General features: G+C 48.3%; 2 protein-coding genes across 2 annotated transcripts in view; both read left to right on the forward strand.

The window, feature by feature from the left end:
* The first annotated feature begins 12,282 nt into the window (after positions 1–12,282).
* Positions 12,283–23,612, forward strand: GJA8 (gap junction protein alpha 8). Its single transcript, XM_045478914.1, has 2 exons — positions 12,283–12,387; positions 17,328–23,612. The coding sequence occupies exon 2, from the start codon at positions 17,339–17,341 to the stop codon at positions 18,659–18,661; it is 1,323 nt and encodes a 440-aa protein (XP_045334870.1). The 5' UTR covers positions 12,283–12,387; positions 17,328–17,338; the 3' UTR covers positions 18,662–23,612.
* Positions 12,363–25,307, forward strand: part of GPR89A (G protein-coupled receptor 89A) — a 79,115-nt gene continuing 66,170 nt past the window's right edge. Inside the window, exon 1 of the mRNA XM_045478912.1 lies at positions 12,363–12,387. The gene's annotated coding sequence lies outside the window, so the exon portion shown is untranslated. The remainder of the gene's footprint in view (positions 12,388–25,307) is intronic.

A 25,307-nucleotide genomic window follows, 5' to 3' on the forward strand; every position in this document is an offset into this window, starting at 1 on the left:
CCTTCCAGGCAAGGCCCCCCTCATCTTTTAAAAGGACATGAAAATGCACCCACTGGATCCAGTTGGGAGAGAAATTCCTCGGAAGTCTTCACTTTAATGGGTTTGCAGACAGGCCAAGGAGAGAATGAACTCATGAGTAGGAGCCTCAAAGTTCTATCGCACGGGCTTTTGATCAGCCTGCAGGCTTTGGAGGGCAAGTCCAAGGTAGGCGGCTGGCAAGAGAGGAGGCCCACTTCCCACCACCTTCCGTGGCCCCAGGAGCCCCACCAACCCTGCCTCCAGCAACAGAGGCCTCTGGTAGCAAGCAGCTGGGTGAGTGAAACTCACACAATCTCAGCCATAGCTCTTAGAATGGACTCTCCTTTACCCTAGCCAGAATGGCCCCAGAGTGCTGCTGTCTCCTGGGCCTCTACTCTCCAAGGTCAGAGCCTGCCACCTGCTGATTCACCCTTTGCTTTGCCACCACATGAACCAACACTATAAAATATACTTCTGCCCTTTCGTAATCAAATCTTTCCCCCCTTCCGATCAGGGATACAGTCAAACAGTGCAGGAGCAGAGGAAACAGGGCAGGCCTGGGAGAGGGAAGAGGGGTGTAGCAGAGAATCTTGGGACTCTCAGGTTTGGCGGTGTGGGGGGCCATGAGAAACAGGGCAAATATTTCAGTGATGGAAGGAGCTACTGAGTAGGGAAAGAGGAGAGTGGGGGATACCTTCTGGGGCACCTGCCCCACCAGTTGGGTAAACAGAGTGAGGGAGGGCAAGTAAATATGGTCCCACAATAAAGCCCCCCAAGTTAAGGCCGGGTCTTGCCCTTTTGCATTCCTAATCCTCTCAGCCACTCACACTTAGATCATGCCCTTCTATTCTGGGTGATGAATAGAATTCACTTGACCCCAACCCTGAAACAGACCTGGAATTGACCTCTTTCTTGGCCCACAATCTCTGAAGAAGTAAAAAAACAAACAAACAAGCAACAACAACAACAAAAAACACACACCTGGGTGGAGCAAAAGAGGGACAGCATCGCCCCCTAGTGATGGAGTGATGCAAGGACCATCTTGGTGGAATTCTGGATGCTTATTCTGGATGCTTTCTTGGGCTGCCCAGGCAGAGGCGCGTTGTTGGAATGGAGATGATCTCCTTAGAACCTTTCTGTTACGTATGACACGTTTTGTAGGATAGGGAGTTTCCCCTAACATCACCCTGCCCCACCACCCTCCCAGCCAACTACACCTGTCTGCCGCACCTGTTTTGAAGACAGGTTGCTCCTGCAAAAAAATGTTCAGTTTGGTAAGTCGGCAGATGAGGGCTGAGGAGGAAAAGAGAGCTCTGATGTCTTTGTTTTCATTTCAGCCCATTCCGCCAAGTTGAAGCAGACTGATTTTCATTTGTCTTAAATCCAAAAAACAAAAACAAAAAACCTCTTAAACCAAACACCATCACATATGTGCCCCTAAGGAATAATGAACTGCCTTTTTAGGCAAAAGAAGAAAGGCCCAGAGGATCGTAGCCAAGCCTGGGGTGAGTGGAGAAGGCAGGGAATGAACTTTGTTGACTGAGTAAGTGCCTGGGTCTTGAGCTCAAAGGCCAGGACAGCGGCACGGAACTCTGGGTGCCCGGGTCAGTGCTGTCCCCACTGAGCGGCACTGCCGGCTTTCCCTCAAGCCCTAGGCAGACACACTCTCTCCCTTCTGCGCTGTCAGTCTGGGTCGACCTGAAGCTTTGCCACCACACCGGGGTTACTCTCCTGCCAGTGCCGTTCTGCCCTGGGAAAAGGAGAGCGGGCACAGAGGCTGCTCAGGGCACAGCCAGACCGGCCCCTACATCAGAGTGCAGAGCCCAGAGTCTAGGCCCACCCTGGGTAGCGCAGAAGCGGAGAGGAAGAGAGGCAACAAGAGCCGGCCTGTTTCCATAGATACGGATTTCAGCTGCATTTTATGACAGCCATGCCAGGCTGCCTGGAGAGGCATTGTTTGGATGCCTGGGGACCCGCTCAGAAGGAAAATGAAGTAAGAAGCAATTTTTTTAAAAATTCCAAGTGGTTTTTCTCCCAGTTTTAGGCCAAGAGCCCCCTCTGCCCTCTAGGGAGGTTGACATTTGGAGTTAAGACAGGAAGGCGTGTGCCTCCCTGGGGTCCTGGGCTGGGCTGAGCAGATCTGGCTCTAAACTGCAATAGACCCACCACCAGGAATCTGGGGGATTCAAAATTCCCCTTTCTCAACACTCTTCCCCATCCTTTTCGAGTTCTCATACTTTCAGGTAAGGTGGAACTTGTCACCAGGATGCCCCCTCTGTAGTTTGGGGGAAGCACCTAACATATCTTTAGGGGCACATTTGAAGCCCTATGACCGTGGTGATGTCAGGAGGGTGAGAAGTTTCTCCCCTGGGGCTCCCACACCCTCCATTTACATGTCCAGAGTCCCTTTCTGCCTGAGAGACTATAAACTGGCTTTGATCTATTTTGGTGGACCGTCTAGAGAAAAGGCACCGGGGGCCTGCAAAGAGGCTGGCCCCAGCAAGTCATGTCAGAAACACGAAAGTTGAGGGAAATCTTCACTTCCTCGGTAGCCACAGGACCTGAGGAAGAACAGATCCCTGGGGTAGCAAGTGTTTGGGAAAAGGGCAGCCTCTTCCCTTGGTTACCCTGGAGGGTGGGATGGGGCACAAATGGGCCAGGGACCCGAGCCTCTTCAGGTCCGTATAACCTCACAGGTGGAAGCAAAGAAAGACTCCGGTTTTGGGGGCCAGACGACTGGGCGCTGTGGTGCCACTCCCTGGGAAAGCCTTGAGGTGAGGCACTAAGAAGGCAACATCCTACCTTGAAAGTATGACCTGGAACACCTTGGCAGGGTGAGTCTGCTGCTTAGGAAGCTGCCAGAGTGAGGAGGGTGGCAATTCCACTTCTGCTTTTAGGGGGAAAGCAAATCTTCTAGTTATTTCGAAGACCTCATGCCCTACAGGTCCAGAGGCCAGAAGGTAACAACTTTGCGGTCCACGGTCTTGGTTCCCAGACACGGTGCCGGCTCAAGACTGATCCCCATGTCTGCAATCGCAAGGAACCAGAACCACCATCCTGCTTCCCGGCCCCTGTTTCCCTGCAGTTTTTCCCCCCCTGGAACCATGTGGGCTGCTCCCCCAGTATTTGCCCATTTGAGAAAGGTCATCTTCATTAACCCGAGGAACCCTGGAGTCCTGTCCTACCCTTCTCAGGGACCCTCAGAAGAAAAAGAGAATCTGGTCTCAGAAGAGGAAGAAAACAGAGAAAGAGAGTGTATGAGTGTGTGTGTGTGTGTGTGTATGTGTGTGTGTGTGTGTGTGTGTGTGTGTGTGTGTGTGTGTGTAATTTCTGGCAAAGGTCATGTGTGGCAGGGTCCTCACTTTCAGATGTAGCCTGAGAAGCTCTAGCTCCTCAATCCTAGGCTGCTGAAGGTCACTGTCAAAATCATTCTTAGAAACAGGCCACTGCTGGGGCTTCTCTTACAGCTGCCATACAGTCCCCACCCTCTGTGATCTTCATGATGAACGCCACTGGGGCTTTGAGAGGACAGGGCCTGGTCTCCCGTGAGTGGCTCAGCCAGGGGCATGGGAAGAATTCCCCTTACTCCTGGACTCCACAAACAATCCACTCCCTGAAATTTCCAACTTCTGTAGCTTCACCTCCTGCCATCTTATCTACCTGGAATGTCCTCTCTGTTCATCATTCATTCATTTATTCATTCCACAAAAACTCACCAAGTGCTCTCATTTGCCTGGTCTTCCTAAAATAGATATGAGAATGGCACATTCCCCACACTCCCAAATCTCACTGAACAGTAGGGGAGACAGACAAAGGAATGAACTATTGAAATCTAACCTAGATGGGGTCAGAGAAGAATTTCTGGAGAAAGTAAAGCCCAAACTGAGCCTTGATGGATGAGTCAGAATTGGAAAGGGAGGTTCAAAGTAGAGGGGACTGCATGGGCAAAGGCGCAGAGGCAAGAATCAGGGTGCTGTGTACAGGGAACTCAGTAGATCAGAGCTTTTGAGGGTCCAGTGCAAAGCTATGAGTGGCAAGATATGGGCTGGAGGAGTAGGCAAGCTTCAGACAGCAGAAGACCCTATGTGGCGTGTTACAGGCCCCAAACTTCATTCTGTAGTGATTCTTGAGCCTTCCTTCCTAGAGCTTTAGGGGTCCACTGTGGTGCCCGGGAGAGAGGACTAGGGGCACGTTGCCCTTGACCTGAATGACTTATTTTATACTCTCGATTCCAAAGTAAGGTTGAAACTGAAATAAAAATTGTTAAATAGTATCTCTGTATATAATAACAGGCTACAGAAGGATTCGAAGTTTGGGAAGGCCAAGTTTGTGTTTCAGAAAGACCACTCTGGCTTCCAGGCCCTGCTTGCAACCACTCCTCGGGCGGTCTATTGCCTAAGAAAAGCTCTGGCGGTAACAAATGATTTACAGCAAAAACGAAAGCTTCCTTGTTACCTCTGTAATAATTGTTGCTAAATATATTTCATTCACAGGGAAGAAAATGAAGGGGGGATCCCCTTTCCCTGCTTGGACTTCAGACAGAACCACCTTAGCCAGCTTGCTGTGTTAATAATGCCATCTAGTGGTACAAGTGCAGCATGACCCCCGGCAAAAGGAACCAAGCTTGCTTCTGACCTTTTCCTCGCGTTCATTTGTAAAATTCTGTATTCTCTTATTTAACCCTCAAAACAACTCAGTCAGGTACGTCACACTGTTTATCCATGTTATGGTTCAGGAAGCTGAGGGATGGACACGAAGCAATATTTGTTTTGAGTCTTCTTTGGACTAGGAACCATGGTAGGTCACGTACAGGAGATCGGCATTATCCCTACTTCAAAGATGGAGGGACTGAAGTCCTTGGTGATGGAGAGACCAACTAGATGAAGCCATAGACTGAAGTTTTCCAGGCCTCCAGAACCATGTTATTCCCGACAAATCTGGTCAGATTCAAGCCTCTTATTTAAGTCAAAAAGAAACCAAGTGGTAAAGGATTAGAAAAGAGGCAGGCTTTTTCCGGAATTTGGGGTAACTGGCCCAGACTACAGCTATTTTCTTTGCTACAAAGACAAGGCAAAAAGAAAAGGAAAAAATGTCCTCCCCATTAAAGGGCAGAAAATACGCCTGTGAAAAAGAAAATAATAATGTTCTTGCTCTCTTCCCACCCACGCGTGATATCTGAATAGAAGTACAGATCAGGCATCCAGGATTGTAAAGAGGCAAAACAAAACATCTATGACACGAATGATCCCCAGGTTGGGTTTTCTGATTTGCAAATCAGAATGGGCCCTGGAAAACGGTAATGAAGATGAAATCTGTTGCCAAATGCACCAAGATGATGAAAAAAATTCATGTAATTCCTTTACTATCAAAATTAAAAGGCCACTAGAGACAAAACTAGGGGGAGAATAGGCAGTATTCATATTGCTCTGACAATTCCATTTTTTCAGAATGGTCTCCTGAATTTTAGTGAAATGTAGAAGCCTTTCTGAGCCAGGCACAAAGACGAGAAACCACAAGTTTTTTAATGACAGATTTGATTAGATAAAAATATAAACCCTCTGTACAGCAAAACACACTAAAAGCAAAGTTACAAGTCACGGTTTGCAAAAAGTTTACAATATTTATGACAGAGAAATAACAGCCATGGTCTATGAAAAGAGTTTATAAACCAACATGAAAAGACAAATAACTCCCCCAAAATGGACACAGGATATGAGTAGGCGATTCAGAGAAGAAATGCAAACGGGCTAGTAAATATCTGAGTCATCCAGTAATCAGAACACTGTGAATTAAGATAAAGAATATTCTCTGTTCATCCTGTTGTCCAGAAAATGTAAAGATGGACAATAGCCGGTGGTGGTAGGAACAGACCATGAAGTGCCTTCTCACACGCTATCTTGAGAGAATAGTCTAGGGCAGTCTGTTTTGAGAGTAATTGGTAGTACTTACTGACTTTTAAATTTCACCTATCTTTCGAATAGTCAGTTCTACCTCTAGGAATACATCCTTCAAAACTATTCCTACATTTACCCCCAAATACGTACATAGAGATGTTTATTAATTTTTTTTTAAGTTTGTCATTGCAAAAACCACGGAAGCAACCATGTGACTGAACGGATTTACAGGATGTCCTTAGTATGGAACACAATTGCAGGCATTAAAATGATCTGTACATATACAGCAAAGATATCGAGATATATTAAGCATATATTAAGTATATCTTTAAAAAGCAAAATGCGCCTGAGAGGACATACACCAAACTGTTAAACACGGTTGCAGTGACGAGGAGATAGAAAGAAAGGGTGAGCTGAGATCTTTACTTTTTATCCTGCCTGTTCCTATATGGTTTGTTTTTTCATGCTGCACATTTGTAATTTTTAAAAAAATATATGAATACGTGCAAGTGAATTCCTCTATTTAGAAAATATTTGCAGCTATGTGGGTTTTTCAAAACAAAACAAACAAAAAAAAAAAAACACCCTTTTTTAAACACACAAATGTTAACCGATTAGCACAAAGACCGCAGACCCCAAATGCTCTGAAAGGTCAGCACTGTAGGACTGAATCTCATAATTAAAGGCGACAGCATGGGCCGCCAGAGCAAACATGGGCTTTGGAGTCAAGCAGATCTGGTCCCAGTCCTCGCCCTGCCCCTTTCTGTCTGTGACCCCGAGCAAAATACTTAACCTCGCGGTGTCTCGGTAAATGGAAGTAAAATTGCCTACGCCATGTATGTACAATTTTTTTTCTCCCGTTCTGATTTATGATATTATATATGTAGGATGGGCTAATATGGCAGCTGAGAGACCACAGGGAACTCCACAAGAGTTGTTTGTTTTCTGGATGGACCCAGAGAAATGTTTCCAGGGCCTTGCGGTGGAGGCAGAGTGTCAGGAAGTGCAGGGGGGCATCAGGGAGGGTTGCACTGCAAAGGCTCTGGGCCCCAGGGCCAGGATGACCAATTCTAGTAGCCGGGGCTACTTTCAGCAACAGTTCTAAAATGTTAGTATGCGTTAGAATCACCCGGAGGGCTTTTTAAAACAGTTTGCTGGTCTCTACCCACAGAGTTTCCGACTCAGTAGGTCTGGGGTAGGGCTTGCACCCCCGACAGGTTCCCAGGCGATGCTGGGATGGGGAACCACAGTTTGAGACCCATTGACTTACAGCATCAACAGCCATTCCCACCCCCGTGAATTTGAGGCTGCATCAGCCTCTTTCCCTACCCCTCTTCTGGAATGTTCTCTCTGCAACCTCCCCAGGCAGCTAGAATGCCAGGACACTCCCTGCTGTCACCCCCAGCCAATGGCCGGTTTCTGTAGCCTGTGCTCCTCTCACCGAGGCAAAAGGGCAGCTGAGGAGAACCCAAGACTCCCGGTGGGGACAGGGGAGGAATTGGGGGCACACCGAGAGCCAGACCTAGCCCTGGCCCAGGTCCTGCTTGCTCTGCACGGTCAGCACAAGGTCGGGAAGTGTGTCCCCCTTCTGCCTAAGCAGATTGGGAAAGATAACTTTGTTAGCAGGAGAAGCCAGGGCCGAGGGGTCGTGCTCTATAGAATTGGCGCAATCTGCTCTCACGCATGAGCTGCTCCGGTCAATAGAGTGCCCGGCCTTGTCCTGACAGCCGTCTGTGCGGGAAATCCTCTCCCTAGTGAAAGTGACCCCTGTCCCCCGCTCCAGCCCACCCCTTGCCCCTCAGGGCACAGGAGCCCTTGAATCTCAGCCAAGTGGCCGTGATAAAGAACAATCTCTGGTTCCTGACCAAACTGGCCAGGGAGGAGGGACAGAGAGGGCCATGGCTCACCACTGGGCCCCCCCTCAGGTGCCACAGACAAGGGAAAGCAGGTACTGATCCCCATGCTGCTTAAGCAAAGAACCCTTTAGATACTCCAGGAGTATCTAAACCTTCCTAACAGTGGTGATGGCAGTTACTATGCATCAAGTGCTCCCCGAATGTCTAGTACCCAGCTCCGTGTCATGCACATCATGTCATTTAATCACAATGACTCTTTGAGGAGACGCTGGTTCCTGTTTTTCACAAGAGAAAAGTGAGGAGGAGCTGCGGAAAGTCCCAAAAGTGAGGTCAGGCAGCTGACTTGGGGGGGGGGGGCGGGGGCAGGGGGCTCAGACCTATCTCACGCCAAAGCCTGGTGTGTAACCACTTCTCTGTTCAGCTTCCTACCAGACGGAGGCCCCAGCAACTAAGGCCAGATGTGGGAATTAGGGCCTGGGAGACCAGATTCCCAGGGTCCCCCGCCCACACTCCTCGGGCAGATGGGCACGAGGCCTCTGCGCGCTCTGTGTGCCAGGTTTCACCCGGGGGCCTGTGCTTCACCCATCCTGGTGCCCCCAGCACAGCGCCAGGCACACGCTGACTACTTCACAGAAGTGTGTGGCCAAAAGGAAGGGCAGAGTTGCGCGTCGGATGCTGGGTATCTTGTTTCTTGGTGTTGTCGAAGTTTTAAAGACCTGCAGGTGGACGGACCGTACTTGGATAAACAGTCCGGAGACAAAAGTTTCATTCCCAGCAGTTTGTGTCCACCCCCGCTGGCGCGGCCCCACCCTGGCCTGCCTGCTGCTACCAGACTTGGCCTGACTTATTCTTCCCCCACGCCTTCCAGCTCCCTCCCTCAGCCTCCTTAAAGTGGGCTCCAGCCTCACCTTCTCCACGAGGCCTGTGTGAGCGCCACCTCCCCCCACTGGCTCTCCCAATCCCCTCTCTCCACCCGGCCATTGGGGGTAACTCTTATCACCTCCCAACCTACTGTGTGATTCCCGGAGTTGATTCCTGGTGTTAATGAAAATCACCCGTCTCCCTCACTCGCCCAGAAGCCCTGCCACAGCAGGGGATCTTTGTTTTACGCACTGATGTGTCCCAACACCTCACAGGGTAGGAGCTCAGGAAAGGCTTGTGAAATAAATCACTAAACGTTGCCCACTCATCAGAGCCAGGCTTGGACGTTCAGGGAAATGACCCGATTCACCCACGGCCCCTGGTCCTGGGTTTCTCAGAGACTCATTCTCCCTGGCACACCCTAGCAGCTGGAAGAGGTTCTGTGTCTCCTAGTTGTAGTCACTGGGATGGACTGAGAACCGGCCCCTCAGGCCCCATCCATCTGCCTGCCCTTTTACCCACCATAGGGCCCCCCTGGTTCTCCCTAGAGTCTTGCTGCTTGGTGAGTCTATGCCCCCTACGTGGAGACATCCAGAGCCATGGAAAGTGCCCGGGCCTCAGAGCTGCACTGCGACCTCAGGATGTCATTTCCACCCTGAACTTTGGTCCCCCCATCTGTAAAATGAGGGAACAGAGGCCAATCATCTCTCCTGCTCTTTTCCAGTTTGGACATTTTCCCTTTGGAAGGGGAGCATACATGACTGTAGTCAAGGCGCACTTAGAAACAAACGAACCCATGACCCTGGGTGGCAGGACAGTCGGTCAGACTCAGAGGGGAGGAGATCACAGTGAACGTAACTAACAAGTGGAAAGGTATTCACAGCATTGCACGGGTTACATCAACGGCCACCACCGTTGTAAAAAATCCTTTTCACAGAACGGGAAAGGCAGTCATTATCATCTCTTGTCCACAGATGAGAAAACTGAGCCCCAGAGAGGCTGAGCAAACTGCTCACAAACAGAAAGTGAAAGGGCCACACCCAGAGCCAGAACTTCCCACTGAAAATCCCATGATCATCCCACATGTAACTGTGTCACTGTTTCCAAAATGTACCCTGGTAGAAGAGTGCCACCATTACATTACCCAACATGTGAATGATCTAATAATCCATTCCTTACTACAGAACATAACAGTAGAATTTGCATTTGAATGTAGTTATGGCCCATGTTCTAGAGATTTATTTACACCCAATAAAACAACAGAGCCACCACAAGAAGTCTTCCCTCTTAAAGACCTGAGAAAATGACTCTAACTGCTGGTTAGGAATAGATAGTCATCATGGGGTGCCTCAGTGGCTCAGTTGGTTAAGCGTCCAACTTCGGCTCAGGTCATGATCTCATGGTTCGTGGGTTTGAACCCTGCATTGGACTCTGTGCTGACAGCTCAGAGCCGGGAGCCTGCTTTGGATTCTGTGTCTCCTTCTCTCTCTGCCCCTCCCCCACTCCTGCTCTGTCTCTCTCTCTCTCTCTCAAAAATTAAATAAAAAATTAAAAAAAAAAAAAAAGGAATAGAGGGGCACCTGGGTGGCTCAGTCAGTTGAGTGTCCGACTCTGGCTTGGGTCATGATCTCACAGTTCGTGAGTTCGAGTCCCACGTCAGGCTCTGTGCTGACAGCTCAGAGCCTGAAGCCTGCTTCAGATTTTGTCTCCCTCTCTCTCTGCCCCTCCCCTGCTCACACGCTGTCTCTCTCTCTAAAATAAATAAAGATTAAAAATTTTTTTAAATAAAAAAGGAATAGACAATCATCTCTGAGTGACAGATGAGCCTGAGATGAGCCTCTCTCCCCATCTCCTTCAAACATTCCTCTAGATGTAAGGGGTTGAGTGTTTATGTTTTCAAAGACTGCAAACAGAAGAACTGACAACAAAAATAATTCAAAAACAACTGACCACAAAAATGGGCACTATTGGTAGAGTGTCTTCAATGTCAACGGAGTAAATAAGCAAAGAAAGTGCTCAGTGACAAAGCTAGATTTGTCCAAACTCAAGAGACTAGAGTCGGTGCAGAGTTATGAGGACATTCCTTGTTTTTCCAGACTCAAACACATCCTTTATGGCCATCTCTCCACACAGTGATGTCAGGAGATGGGGCTGCTCCACTATATGAGCCAAGTTAGCCAGGGATGCCATCGATGAGAGAAGTTCATTTGAAAAGTCTGTAGGTTCCAGAATATTCCAAGCTTCAGGAATCAACATTTGCCAAATGTTCTCAAAAGAAAGTCTGATTTGGTTTCCTTCCCTCTCTCTTCTGACTCATTGATATTGAGGAATAGCCACGGGCCATTTGTCTTTAAGGAATTCTCTAGAAGGCTCTGTCCCAGTTAAAGTAGTCCTTCAAATTTGAAGTCCAAAAGGAATCAGAATTCTAAAGGGAAGAAGGCTGTGGACTAGTGAACATTTTAATATGATTGGAATTTGAGACTCCTATGGCCTTGGTACTATCCCCCTTCAAACTGCCACCATCAAAACGCAATTTTCCCATGACATCAGAAAGGACAGGAAATAGGGGTAGAGAAGAGGCAAGTGCTTAGATTATTTTTTTCTGGCTTACCCTAAAATTGCCTTCCATTTAGTAATCATACCTTGTAGATTTCCTGAAACCATCCCAGTTTTGACTATTTTTGCTCCATCATTTCCACACATAAACTTGTATAATAAAATGCCCCAGCTTGGGGTTTGGAAACTGTGGTCGAAACAACCATTTTTCATACCAGTGCAATGGTCAGTCCCACACAACAGGAAGAGGGTGGGCCTCAGGGAGACAGAGAGCATGAGTTCTTGCCCTCCAAGCTAGCTTTCCAAACATCATTCTTCAGTAGGCCACATTGGTATTTCATTCCAGAGCTTCCTGGGGAGCTAAGCCATCATAGCCCCATTTCACAGATGGAGGCACTAGTGTCTAAAACTGTTAGCTGACGCTGCCTAATCCCCTTGACTCTGCAGTTTCTCGAAAGTATTTGTAATTATGAGGAAACCAAGGAGGGAAGTGTTACTATATTGATAAATGGCACCAGAATTCTTTGGAGTGTTAAGGCTCCTTCCAAAGAAAGACACTCTCTGCTCCAAGTTATGAGACCCAAGACCAACCCCCCAAGAGAAGAGGATAGATCATCCTTTGAAAAAGACCAAACACTCTTTTTCTGGGGTGACTCTGGCACAGTCTGACCGGGGGGCAGAGGGATGCACACAGGTGAACATCGTCTGTCCCTACCTCCCTAGGATTCTCTATGCTGAAGGTGGGGCTTGGGGAAAATCCCCCCAGGCTCAGGGCCTCTGGAGAGAAGCCAAGGGCTTTCTGCAACAGAGGGCCAGTCTGCTGCTAAAAGACACTTTTGGAGGCTGCAGAAGCCCATCTAAGCTTTCCCGCATCAGCTTTTCTCCACCCTCCTCCCCTCTGTGCCCAACACAGCTCTCCTATTCTCTCTCTCCCATTCTCTCTCTCCCATTGTTTTCGAAACATCCCTCCCTTCATAAAAGCTGTCTGGCTGGGAGCTTAAAATATTGCTGGACAGTAAAACCTACCCATCAGGACCAATCCAGTCATATCTGCTCAGTCGTGCAGCACAGTAGGGGCGGGATAGAGAAGTGGGAGGTGGGCTTTTAGGTGCCAAAGGAAGGAGGCCAAAGTTGCCATTTTGCTGCTGAGCGCCAAGAGAGAAAGAGAGCACATATTTCTCCGGGGGACCTTACTCCTATTGGCAAGTTTTCCTTGGGTGATGGTCGTTTGTAGCCTTCCCCCCTGCCACCCAGCTTCCTTCCCAGCCTAATTAAGGGCCATATCCAGGCTTCTCCAAAAGGAAAAACGTTGTCACTAAGGTTCGGTCTTGGGTTGGGATGGCTGGATTTAGAGTCCAGTTCTGAAAACCCTCTTGGAATTGGCCTAAGAGTTGGCAGAGGTTTGGAAGGGAAAGGAATGTAGGAGTGGGGGAGAGGGAGGGGAGCAGAGATGTCCAAATTCTAACTAAAACTTGACTTTTTAAGGTCTTCTCATTTTTCAGAATGAATTGACATGCCTCCAGGAATCCCGAGGGACCTAAACCGAGTATTTGGTGTTTATGAAAGAGTTTTGCACTTTTTCACTTGAACTCTGTGATAGGAGTAATGGTAGTGACTACTGAGTGCTGTGGGTGTAGAGGAGGCTTCATGCTCTGTGTTTTCATGTTGGAGCATTTAATGGGGCACAAGAACAGGTCTAGCTAAGGACCCTAAAAGTCTTCCGGGAGCAGACTCTGCTGGCTCCCTAGGAGAGCTGCTCTCTAAAGTAGTTGCTCTAGAGACATGAATGGAGGCATATTTACACTCCCTTACAATTCAGAGTGGTCAGTGGCCATCTAATCCTTCAGGGAACTGGTTAACACAGATGTAAGTGTGTTTTTCTGCCCCTTTAAAGCCAAGAGAAGGTTATGTTATACTAGAAATCGCCCTGGGCTTGAAGCGGGAAAACCAGGGCTCCCATCTCTGCTCTGCCCTCACTAGCTGAGACCCTTTAGACTTATTTAACTTCCTAGTCTACCTTCCTATCTGGTAAGGGGTGGGGGGGAAGAGGGGTGATAATGCCTGGTTCTCTTTTTCTCAAATAGTCATTCTGTGGATCTGTGAGCTCTGGTCCAAGATGAACTTTTCAGCAGCCTGTAGTAATAATGCAGTAAACAATGTAGCACATTTTTTCACCAACTTAAATGTGTTCAGTCTAAAGGCCTATTATTCTGAAATTGTGTCTTTTCTAGTTTTGCGGTGTGAAAATTCCCCTTTTGTGGAATGATGGTGAAAACAGACTGTAGTCATAATTAGTGATTTAATAAGTTTCTTATTTTTATGTCCTTGCTTGGTACAATTAGGAGTTGGTAGCCCTATGTTGGTCACTCTATTTTGTTGTTGTTATTGTACTAGTCTGTGAAATCCAAGGCTGAGAACCACGGGCCTCGTTCACAGGTTGTTATAAGGGCTGAAATAAGATATGGAAAAGTGTATCAGTTATAAATAGACAAGGGAGACCCAAACATAAGATGTCATTTTCATCATTACTTAAAACCATAATCCTCTGGTAGGTGTTCTGGTGGATGTCCTGGGGGTGGAGGCTTGAACTCCATCGGTTTATTTTCCATCTGTAAGAGATCTGTTCCTCTTTGAAGAAGAGCAGAAAAATATTCTTTCTTTGGTTTAGATTACTCCCTACTCCAGTGGAATAGCTTGTTCAGATATACTCTGATCTGACTTCCTTTGAGTATAATTTTCATGTGCAGAAGTCAGGAACCTTTCCCTTAGCACCTCTAAAGCTTCTCTTCTTATTTTCTTTTAAATGTTTATTTATTTTAGAGAGAGAGAGAAAGCAGGGGAGGGGGAGAGAGAGCGAATCCCAACCAGGCTCCACACAGTGAGCACAGAGCCCAGTGCAGAGCTCGATCCCATGAACTGTGAGATCACAACCTGAGTGGAAATCAAGAGTCAGACGCTCAACTGACTGAGCCACCCAGGCGCCCTAAAGTTTCTCTTCTTAAAAGCATAGCTGGCCTGTTTCAATAGGATGGAATTGGAAAGATTTCATCCTAAATTAGTTTCTCTCTCTCCATTATTATGAGAAACCTTGTCATGACACATGAAACACACATACACACACATACGCTCAATCCCAGCATTGCAGCATGGAATGTGGAAGGACACAGCCCTGTTTGGCTTTAATTTGGAAATTACTGACGGGGTGCTCAGGAGGGTCTCTTGTTTCATGAACATATATCACATCATTCACATGTCAAGAATCTTTTCGAGATTCCAGTTTATTTATATCTTTGATCTTATACAAAACAGTGCCTCAAAAGAGCTAGTTTGGGATTAATTTACTATCCTTTTTTGGTAGTTAGCATTTCTCTGCAAGCTCCCAGCCTCCCCATTGCTAACTGCAGCAAAGAAGACTGGAGTTCTCCAGACTTTCAGTAATATCAGTATTCCACACACTCAGAGATTGAGAAGTTCAGATTTGAAATGATTACTACTGGTCCCATGCACTGGTGTTTATGGAGGGCCCACTCTGTGAAAGTCTTTGTTTTGTGTCATGATGGCTCACAGAAGATGAAAACAAAATGGTCCCTGCCCTCCAAGAGCTTTTGATTCTCAAAGGAAGAAACAAGACTGATAGACATACGGTTCCGGGGAGTGTGTGCTCGCTGCACACATTCATTGGGGCACACGAGTGAAATACACACGGAAATCCCAAAGGACTGATACAGTACAGTACAAGGAAGAGTGTCAAAAGCAAGCTGACATATCAATGGGGATAAGACATTAGCAACACGAGATTTAGAGTATGTTAAAGCCAGAGTTGATCCTGTGGGAGTAAATTACATAAATTGTTGTTTTAACATGAATGTTAGACTGACTCATGTTGTAAGAAACTTGGATTTTCCTGGCTCTGCCACCACTAGGATTTATGCTTGGGCTGCCTGTTCGTTTCGTGATGCTTCCCATCTTTTCCCCAAAGGTGATGGAAACGGCTGCCACTCGTTACAGGGCAAGGACTAGATTTGACAGTACTTTGAGGAGTGTCAAGTGCCGAAGTATAACTAGGCACATGTGATTAGGATTCCGAACATCTGGTTCTGAGTAGAGGACCCTCTCCCACTCTCGGTACCCCCATGCCTACAAGGAACTCTTTCCAATGCTGGAGTCATGATTAGGGAGCCCCGGATGCTCTCACCTTCCCAGGAGGAGAGAAGCTGCTGTTGGATGCCCTACCTAATTGGGAGTTTCTGGGGTTCCAAGAGGAGCAACAAAAAGCAGATGGTGGTTGTACATAACCTGAGGGCATGGGCTGGGCATTACTCATGCCAGTCGTCATTGTCTGCCACCAAGGACTGTCTGGCCAGGCTCCAAACCACAGGTCGGAAGGAGGCTTGAAGATGCCACTTTGTTTATCCTCTCCTGGTGATGAAAATTACACCCAAACTATCACTTTTCATTACCCATCGAGTGGTTAACAAATATCACTGTCATTAAAATCACCACTGCCATTGGTGGGTATATTCCTTTGCCCCCATAGGCTTCTAATCCTGTAGGGTAGGGTGAGGCGGAAAGAAGCCCTGAGCAGCAACTCGGGCAAGGGCTCTTGTCCTGGTCTGAGAGCAGTGATGAGGAAAACACTGCAACTCTAGAGATGTGCAAGCTGGAGGAATATCTGCCACAGGTTGATGTAGAAGGGTTTTTTTTTTCTTTTTTTAAGTTTTTTTTATTTATGTATTTATTTAAGTAATCTCTATGGCCAACGTGGGGTTCGAACCCATGAGTCCAAGATCAAGAGTTCCACGCTCCCCGGACTGTGCCAGCCAGATGCCCCAAAATGGAAGTTCTGATTGTAGTCCTTCATAGGTTAGCCCAGGGTTGCAGTGGATGAATGCCCCAGTTTGCACACATCACCCTGTCAGTTCGATCCCATGTGCATTAGTCGTTGCTGCTGCTAGGGGCATTATATGCTATCATGTTTAATGGCATTTTTTTCCAACAAATTTTTAGTTGTATTAAAATAGCCGCATGGTACAGACCCTAAAACCTTGTTTACTCAGTGGGACACTAAAAGCGTCTCCGTGGACCTTCCTCACCCCGTAACATGATTCCTCCCTGAAGCCCTCTCCCCATCCTTTGGATGTAAAAGGGTTATACCAATAATATAAAAAAATATTGCTCTCAATTTGTGAAGCTATTAAGAATAGTTTCCAAATCTCAACCCAGAGACAGAAGAAACATAAATTGTGAGTACAGGAGTTGCGTAGTTTTGAAGGAAAGCAATGTTATCTCCACAGAGTGGTGGAAAGAAGTCAGGCTTTGGGACCAGGAGGACAAAACTCCTGCTACTTAGCTGTCTGATCTTAGTTTATTTAACCTCTCTGATCTTCTGTTTTCTCATCAAACCAGACGGGTTAAATACCTTTTGAGTTTTCACTACGTGCTGGGCCCTGTGGCAGGCACTGAGCACGTAGCAGTAAATAAAACAGGCGTGGTCCTTATCCTCGTGGAGATTAGAGTCCAGCATAATCAAATTAAATGGAATAATGTAATGTCAAAAGTCTGCCGCAAAGGAGACGTTCAAAAAGTGTTCCTTTCCTTCCACTTCAAACGCCCGATCATTACACATCCTCACACGGTGAAAAGTAAGGTGGCTACAGACCATCTCACACACCCTAGAATTGTGTTGGGGGCCCGCACCCCCGTGGGGTGGGGTATTCTTTAAGGGTTATGCGTCTTGAGGCTTAGTTCAAGCTTGTGGTCTCGATTTAAATCCCTGAAACCATGGGGTTTCTATCTATGGTCAACCGCGAACCCTTATTTGGGGTGGAACTCGAGGAATTCCATACCTATTGCCTCCCGTACCCTTGCAGACCACCGCTTGCTTGCACAGTGACTGAGAACAGGTGTTAGCGTTCAACCCATTTTACAGATGAGGAAGCTAGTGGAAGCAGATCCTTCAGGCCGCTTCCCCCTCCCCCCCACCCCCGCCTCACCGTCTGCGCCAAGAGCGCTGCATGGGCGCGGCTCACGCGCGGACTGTGGCAGTTAACTCAGAAAGGAGAGGGACCCCGAGGGTTGGCACAGACAGCCTCGCTCGGGGGTGCCCCGCGGCCGCTCAGCTCTTGCCTTCTGCCTCCTCCAGGTGGGTGAGACATGGGCGACTGGAGTTTCCTGGGAAACATCTTGGAGGAGGTGAACGAGCACTCCACGGTCATCGGCAGGGTCTGGCTGACGGTGCTCTTCATCTTCCGGATCCTCATCCTGGGCACGGCGGCCGAGTTCGTGTGGGGGGACGAGCAGTCCGACTTCGTGTGCAACACCCAGCAGCCAGGCTGCGAGAACGTGTGCTACGACGAGGCCTTCCCCATCTCGCACATCCGCCTGTGGGTGCTGCAGATCATCTTCGTGTCCACGCCGTCGCTCGTGTACGTGGGCCACGCCGTGCACCACGTGCGCATGCAGGAGAAGCGCAAGGAGCGCGAGGCCGACGAGCTGTGCCAGCAGGGGGCGGCCGAGGGCGGCGACAGGGCGCCCCTAGCCGCCGACCAGGGCAGCGTCAAGAAGGGCAGCAACAGCAGCAAAGGCACCAAGAAGTTCCGGCTGGAGGGGACCCTGCTGAGGACCTACATCTGCCACATCATCTTCAAGACCCTCTTCGAGGTGGGCTTCGTCGTGGGCCACTACTTCCTCTACGGGTTCCGGATCCTGCCCCTCTACCGCTGCAGCAGGTGGCCCTGCCCCAACGTGGTGGACTGCTTCGTGTCGCGGCCCACGGAGAAGACCATCTTCATCCTGTTCATGCTGTCTGTGGCCTCCGTGTCCCTCTTCCTCAACATTCTGGAGATGAGCCACCTGGGCCTGAAGAGAATCCGGTCGGCCTTCAAGAGGCCCGTGGAGCAGCCCCTGGGGGAGATCCCCGAGAAGTCCCTGCACTCCATCGCCGTCTCCTCCATCCAGAAAGCCAAGGGCTACCAGCTGCTGGAAGAAGAGAAAATCGTGTCCCACTATTTCCCTCTGACCGAGGTCGGGATGGTGGAGACCAGCCCCCTCTCTGCCAAGCCTTTCGGGCAATTCGAGGAGAAGATGGGCCCCGGGCCCCTGGGGGACCTGTCCCGGGCTTACCAAGAGACATTGCCTTCCTACGCTCAGGTGGGAGCCCAGGAGGGAGAGGGGGGAGAGCAGCCCGTGGAGGAGGGGGCGGAACCGGAGGTGGGAGACAAGAGGCAGGAAGCCGAGAGAGTGAGCACGGAAGGGCAGGAGACCCTGGCAGTGCTGGAGGGGGAGAAAGTGGAGACTCCCGAGGTCGGGAAGGAGGGTGAGAAGGACGAGCTGCAGGCTGAGAAGGTAGCCAAGCAAGGGCTCCCCGTGGAGAAGTCGCCTTCCCTGTGTCCCGACCTGAGCAGGGATGACACCAGACCACTGAGCAGGCTGAGCAAGACCAGCAGCCGCGCCAGGTCCGACGATCTAACCGTGTGAAGTGTTGCCGAAGAAAGAGAGAGAAGAAAACCCCTGAGCTGACCTAGGGCAAGATGAAACGTAAAGGATGCCACCATGATTGGAGTCTTCTGTCCCTCCCCTCCCACCCACCCCTGGTTGGACAGGTACTGCAGGGGTACGGTACTTTGCTGTTCAACTAGGAAACCAGCTTTCCCATATAAAAGGGCCACCAAGATAAACCCACTGTCCCCTCAAAGTTCCCAGTCTCAAATGACTGCCCTGCCCCTCTACCCCAGCTGCAGTGGGGAACTCTGCTTTCGCCCCCGTTTCTCCATCGGAATCCTTCCAATCAGAACTGTGGATGCCTCACAGCTGTTTACCAGCCGTGACTCAAGCCCGCTGGCTCAGCCAGACTTTATCACCCCAGCGCTTCCCTAGCGGACGCCGTGTGACCAAGTATCAGGGGGCCCAAACTCAAATGCCTACAGGATGCAGGCAGGTGCTTTAAATCGGTGGGGTGGGCCTTTTCTAATGCCATGGGACGTCTAGGGGTGTGAAGATGGGCGGGGGAGGGCAGAGGGCAGCTGTCGCTCAGTGCCAGGCACTGATTACCAGGCAGTGTTACCACAGAAATTTCAGAGTTTTCCACAGAATCCAGAAGCCCAAACTTCTTGGTGAAATGTCCAACCTCTTTAATATTGCCAGCTAAAATTTAAACATGCCATGTGGGCCAAGCAAAATGTGTGCCAGCCAGATTTAACCCATGGGGCACCAATGTGCAAGGTGAGCCTACACTAGTGAGCCCGGCTTTCCCGTGGAATTGGTCATGTTACTTATGGTCTCAACTTGTGTCTAGGCCGCCCAAATCTCATTTCACCAATTTGGAGTGTCCGGGTAAAGTCATCAGCCCAGGAGATACCCAGTATTCTCACTGACCTCTCTCTCAGGTCACCGTAGCTCCTGGTTTCTGATGCGATTATACCCCTTGAATTGGTGGGAATTCTGTCCGGGGCACCATCAGGGAAAGAGGGCAAGGACCCAGACCCTCTCCCTGAGCTGAAAAGGCCTGGAGGTCTGGTCGCAGTCTTCTTCCCTGAAGACAGAACGTGCCCTTCTTTCCTCTCCTCTGCCAATATCAGTGCTCACCCTGAGAGCCACGCCTCCTTCCTATCAGGGGCTGGAGGTAAGCCCAGTTCTGAGCCAGCAGATAAACTGTCTGCTGGCCCGTCTTGAGGAGAGTCAGCTCTCAGGCCTTGCCCAGACATAAGATGTGCACAAGGAGGACCATCACAGCGGTACTAGGGAGAGCCTCTTACCAAGTGGAAGCTCAAACAGCCAGAATCTCAAAGTCTGGTCCCAGGCCAGGCCTCCTCCCTAGAAGGGACACAGAGGCTTAAAGGGAACAAGAAGAATCTCAAAGTTCTCCTACCTTTGACCCTTACAACCAAGACTCCTCAAACATGCAGTCCAGTTTGGGGAAACCCTCAAGTACAAGTACATATTTCCCACAGGAAGCAATTTCACCTAGAGCCAATCAATTCCCAGAGCTGAGGGACAAAGTGATAACCAGGATGGTTTATCTGACCCAAAGCTATGCTTCGAGGGATAGAAACCAAAATGACACGGCAGAGATCTGGACATGGGACCACCAGGGAACCTGAAAGAAGTACCCAGAAAACTGCCTTAATTCTGTCTTCCCCCAGCCAGCCCCATCCTGGAGTAAGGAATTCCCTTTTGCTGCCCCTCTGATTATCCCCTTCCTTTTAAGAGGATTTTCCAGAGCAGAGAGAGCCTCCTCCCAAACTATTCCTCCCCTCCCATTCCGTGGTGTCCCATTCTAAAACAAAGTGGTCTAGAAATTAAATTCGTTCTAAGGTATGGTTGTTTGATAAATACTCCGGGGAACTTTTACATTTTCAAAGAGACAGCTTAAAATATATTTTACCTAGGTTAATCCACAGTGACAAACTTTCAGTGAAAGAATGTATCAGGCAGTGGATAGTTGAATAGAAGAGGTGTATTTATCTCAGAGACATGTGACTTTCTGGCTACTGCTTGACTCTTCCCCTGGCAATCAACACCGCTCCACCCAGAACTTCCCTATGGTGAGACAAGTCACATGCCCTGGGGCCTGGGAACAGACACTGCGCCACTGCGCTCACCCCAATGGCTGCACAATTGCTCCTACGGTTTTGCTCCTGCACGCTCATTTTAAGAAGATATAAACTCAGAGCCTGAGAACAGCTTGATCATCACCAGAACGGAGTATCTATCTCCACAAGGACCTCATCCAAAAAAGAGAATTCACCCTGCTCTAAGTGAAAACTGCTGGTGCAGGGGTGAAGGCTGCAGGCCTCCTTGTCTTGGCATGAGCCTGCGAGTGAGTGTATTTCCCGGGATGAAGCAGGATCCAGCCTCACTGTCTGTACCGACCCCGCCACCAGGGAAGTTGCCATTTTCCCTCTTAGTCTCCCCAATAAAAGAGGAAGACTATTTAGGGGCAGAAATAGACACAGACATCAAGGGACCAGGATTTTTTTTTTTTTTTCTATTTCTGCCATTTAGTAGCTGTGCTGTTGTCATCCCTTAACCTCTGTGTCTCTTGGTTTTCTGTCTACAAACTAGAGATGGTATTTGCCACCAACCTACCTCCAGGGGTATCGTTAAGGATTAACGAGTTGGCCGCCAAGCCTGGAGCCCCCCCCTCCCCCCCCCCCCCCGCCCCTGCCCAGTGTCACCACTCCCTGAAAGATTCCTCTAGCAGCAGGGAGACTGGGAAGGAAGGGAGATGGGTGGTTTCCATCCCCCCCTCTCAACCTGCTTTGCATTTACCTAGTGAGAGTTTTTCCAGTGTGGAATAGACACTCTGGAGATCAGTTTTCTCAGAGAAGGCTCAAAACAGAATCTGGACCCCCATATGTTTAGTAGGAACCTGAGGCTCTTTGACCTTGAGAAACGACTGGGGACAGATTGGCAATTACTTTCACCCTCTGGAAGAGGTCCCAGGTTCCATTTGCAGGCAGCTCTGTGTCCGTGGAGGCCCTTAACGTTGTACAGCTGGATCCCTCAGTATCTGTTTGGAGGCAAATAATTATGACCGACTCAGGATTATAATCCCCCCCTGGGCTCCAGTAGGTCCAGCTTTAAATCCTACTCTGGGTCCTTCCCTTGTTAGACTAAAATCCTTAGGGCATGTAGACCTACTAAGAAAAAGAATCAGTGAACAGCTGGATATCCAAAGTACAGCCTGCTCCAGAGGAAAAGGGCCAATCACTTAACAGCAGCTATAACACCTCCTCCATCAGGGGAGATCTGTGACAGGGAGGGACAGAGTAACTCAAAGTTCAGTTCGGAAATTTCAAACCTGGGTCTGTAATCCCTAGGCCTAGCATTTGGGGCATCATAAAAAGGCCTATCTGCTTTTCATGGTGACACTGCAACTTGCCACACAGGTGACATCTCCCACACAGAATCAGACAAATACTCCTGAGGGTCACTGTGACCTGGGGCTAAGATTTACCCACAAAGAACAATGAAGGTCAAGTCAGAAGTGTTGGCTGCCCCAGGACCCCAAGATGTCACTAACCTGCTCCACATGACGATTTTCCCTCAGTCAACTGGGGGGGGGGGGGGTAACAAATTTTACCCCTCCTTCACAAGATACAACAAGTGAATTGATACCCAGGAAACACCATGAGCATACTAGAAGAAATACGTGGGTGTTTTTTTTTTTTTTAATTCACTAATTTGGAAATCAAGGAAAGGGAAGACGGCCTTGTCCAAATTTGTCAGAAGGCCTTATTGTAAAATGCATAGTGAAGCAAGGACAGTCACCACTTTCAAATCCGGCATAGATTGTTGACTAAGATCCCCACAAAAAGTCAGCTAATAAGTGAAGTGAAGGAAGTAAATGGGGGGGTGGGGGGAGGGGAGGGGATGGGCAATGTTTCTGTCGTCCTGAATTCCTAAGAATTACACTGTGAAAAGAGCACGTTTTTAATCACGCGAGAATTCAATGCTCAAGGTGGTGCTACAGGAGGTGGTCAGCTTCCCAGGGCTCATGTGTAGAGATGTGCCAGCCCCTGAGACCGGAGTCTCTGACTCATAGCAGAAGGGAGCCCCTGGATACTGGCGGAGCTATGTGCAGGAACTCTGCAGTTTAAGCCATGTGGAAGGCCTGGGGCAAGGCTAGTGTGGGCAGCTGCTCTCCGTGAGCTCCTGGGGAGGGTGGTTAAGTCATGCTCAGGGTGAAAAAGAAGCTACCACCCACACAGCATAGCCCACCCCACTCCTCCCCTCCCCCCCCACCCCGAATTATCCCTCCATGCATACTGTGTGCAAATGACCACACAACCCAAGTTAGCAACATTTAGATGCAAAAGGGTTTGCCTGGTTGGATGGAAAACTCCTGTAAGCGTAAATCCAATCTGTAAAACAAAGTCAGTGTGTGCCTAGAAGTGATACTGAAATAGGGAGACTTTCCCTTCTTGTAATCATTGTACTATAACTAAATATGTAACCGGGAAGGAAGGAGAAAAAGGAAATGAAACTCGAGGTTCAGCAGTTAGACAAAAGAAGACTTTAATGAAGACAAGTCAGTCTCCACTGCCCTAGACACTGTAGCTCCCAAAGTCGACCACCAAGGCAGCAGTGGGACATACTGTCAGCTCTAGCCCCACTTCCTTCTGGAAGCTCTTTCTCTAGGGCAGACAAAGAATTCTGGAAGAATCACATGAAGTTTCCTGGAAGGAAAAATTGATGGCTCCATTGCCTTTTTCTGCAAAACGTTCCACCTAGGAAACAGGGTTAGTAAAGACTCAGCTAAGGAGCATATTCCTAACAAATTTCCTGGGGGAAATCTCCGGCAAGGGAGAAAGGCATTCTTGGGATTGGGTCCTGAATTCTCCGACCCTCCACATCCTTATGTTAGAGCTAATAGTCACATGTTAGACTGTTACAAAACAAATAAAACTAACTTGACTTTTCGCCATCTTTGTTTTTTTTTTTTTTCTTTTGACTTGTCAACCAAGCTAGACTGTGAAGAGACTGCCCCAGTTCGTGGTTACCTTCCTTTGGAATTGAGGGGTTGGGGAAGAAGAGGACTGGGGTTTTGGGAGGGGGGCAGTGGTATTCTGGTAAACACTTCACAAACCGCTCTCTGCAGGGTAAAGAAGCCCTGGTTTATAGCATTTGCCAATTTCCTCTGTATAAATTCTCCAACCATTCCCCACTAATTTCAGGCTTCCAACAAAATGTCACTGAAAACAGAGCTGGGGAGAGATGTATAGTTGCACAACATTATAAAAGATTTCCACCTTATAATAGATACCAATAACCCCGTTAGCGTAGCTAATAGTCAAATAATTAAGAAGCGATGAGCTTTGACTATTTATTCCCTTGTGTCTCACGTTTTCTTTAAGTTTATGTAGTTTAATTGTTAATAATGACTGTACCTAACAACTGGCTTACAAAAGTCCAGGAAATTTAGCAAATGATTCTTTCGGGCCAGTATACGTAGTTAGTTCTAGCTCACTACTGAGTAGAATGGAGGAGACTCTGATTCAGAAAGAACATGAAAACTCTCCTTTTCCGTTGAGATTTGGTCACTTTGTTCCTTCTCTTTCTCTACACAAATGTCAGGAAAAATCAAAAAGTATACTTGTTTGGCCTTATGGGAAAAGGCAAAAGACACTCTTCTGTGTCTCTGAGAACTGTGAGAAGAGTTAAGGTTACTCATTACAGATAAAAATAGATAACTTAAATTGGCCAAAAGATCCTGCCTGGGATTTACCATGTCATTTCTCTGCTAAAATCCTCCCATTCTTCATTACATACCCAATAAATTCTACGTTCCTCAAAGCAGCTTACAAAGCCTTCATAAGTGACCTCAACCCACCCAGATAAGACATCTGTTTTTACCTGCCCAAATCTATTCTTCCTTCTCCTATAATAACTTCCTCAGTTGGAGGAACTTGGTAGAACTCTAAGTAATGCCTATCTGACTTCCCCTGGTCAAGGGTCAGGGTTTTTTTTTTTTATCCAAATGGCAAACTTCCCTCCCTGGAATGCAGATGTTGAGTGGAGTAACAGAGAAATGCAACCTGGTTGGACTTCATTCATCTTGACAAAAGCCGCTGAACAGACTCACAGTGAGTTCCTAATTACCTAGATTTCTGGACCATGCTTGGTTCCACTTTTTCCAGATCCTGTTCGTTAGCCTTCCTTTAGTTTGCAGAACTACCCCAGAGTTTTGTTTGTTTGTTTGTTTGTTTGTTTGTTTCATTTAACATGGCCAAAATTATCTCTATTGCTTGCAGTCAATACCACCTTGGTAGCCTCATCTCCCACATCCACCCACGTGTATGTGTCCTAGCCTTCTGGGACCATTGGCCAGTTCCCAGTATAGACAGGCCTAGCCCATGGTGACGAATGAATTCCGTGATGTTTTAGGACTCTGTCCTGGCCTACCTTTTTCTCCATGGTCAGCTCCTTCTCACCCTTCAACATTCAGCTCAGTTGTCTCCTTCTTTATCAAATTCCACAAACTTCCCAAGACAGTGTTAGTTGCTCCCTTGTCTGTGATCCCTTGATACCTGTGTGCACTTCTACCATAGCATTGATCAAGTTGTTTTCTCTCTTGCTTTTCTCTCTTCTGACTGCAAGCAACTTTAGGATAGAGATTTCA

The sequence above is a fragment of the Leopardus geoffroyi genome, chromosome C1, assembly GCF_018350155.1.
Source record: "Leopardus geoffroyi isolate Oge1 chromosome C1, O.geoffroyi_Oge1_pat1.0, whole genome shotgun sequence".
NCBI classification, from domain to species: Eukaryota; Metazoa; Chordata; class Mammalia; order Carnivora; family Felidae; genus Leopardus; species Leopardus geoffroyi.

Coding starts and splice junctions, on each gene's coding strand:
- GJA8 (XM_045478914.1), top strand. CDS start 17,339: ATGGGCGACTGGAGTTTCCTGGGAAACATCTTGGAGGAGGTGAACGAG.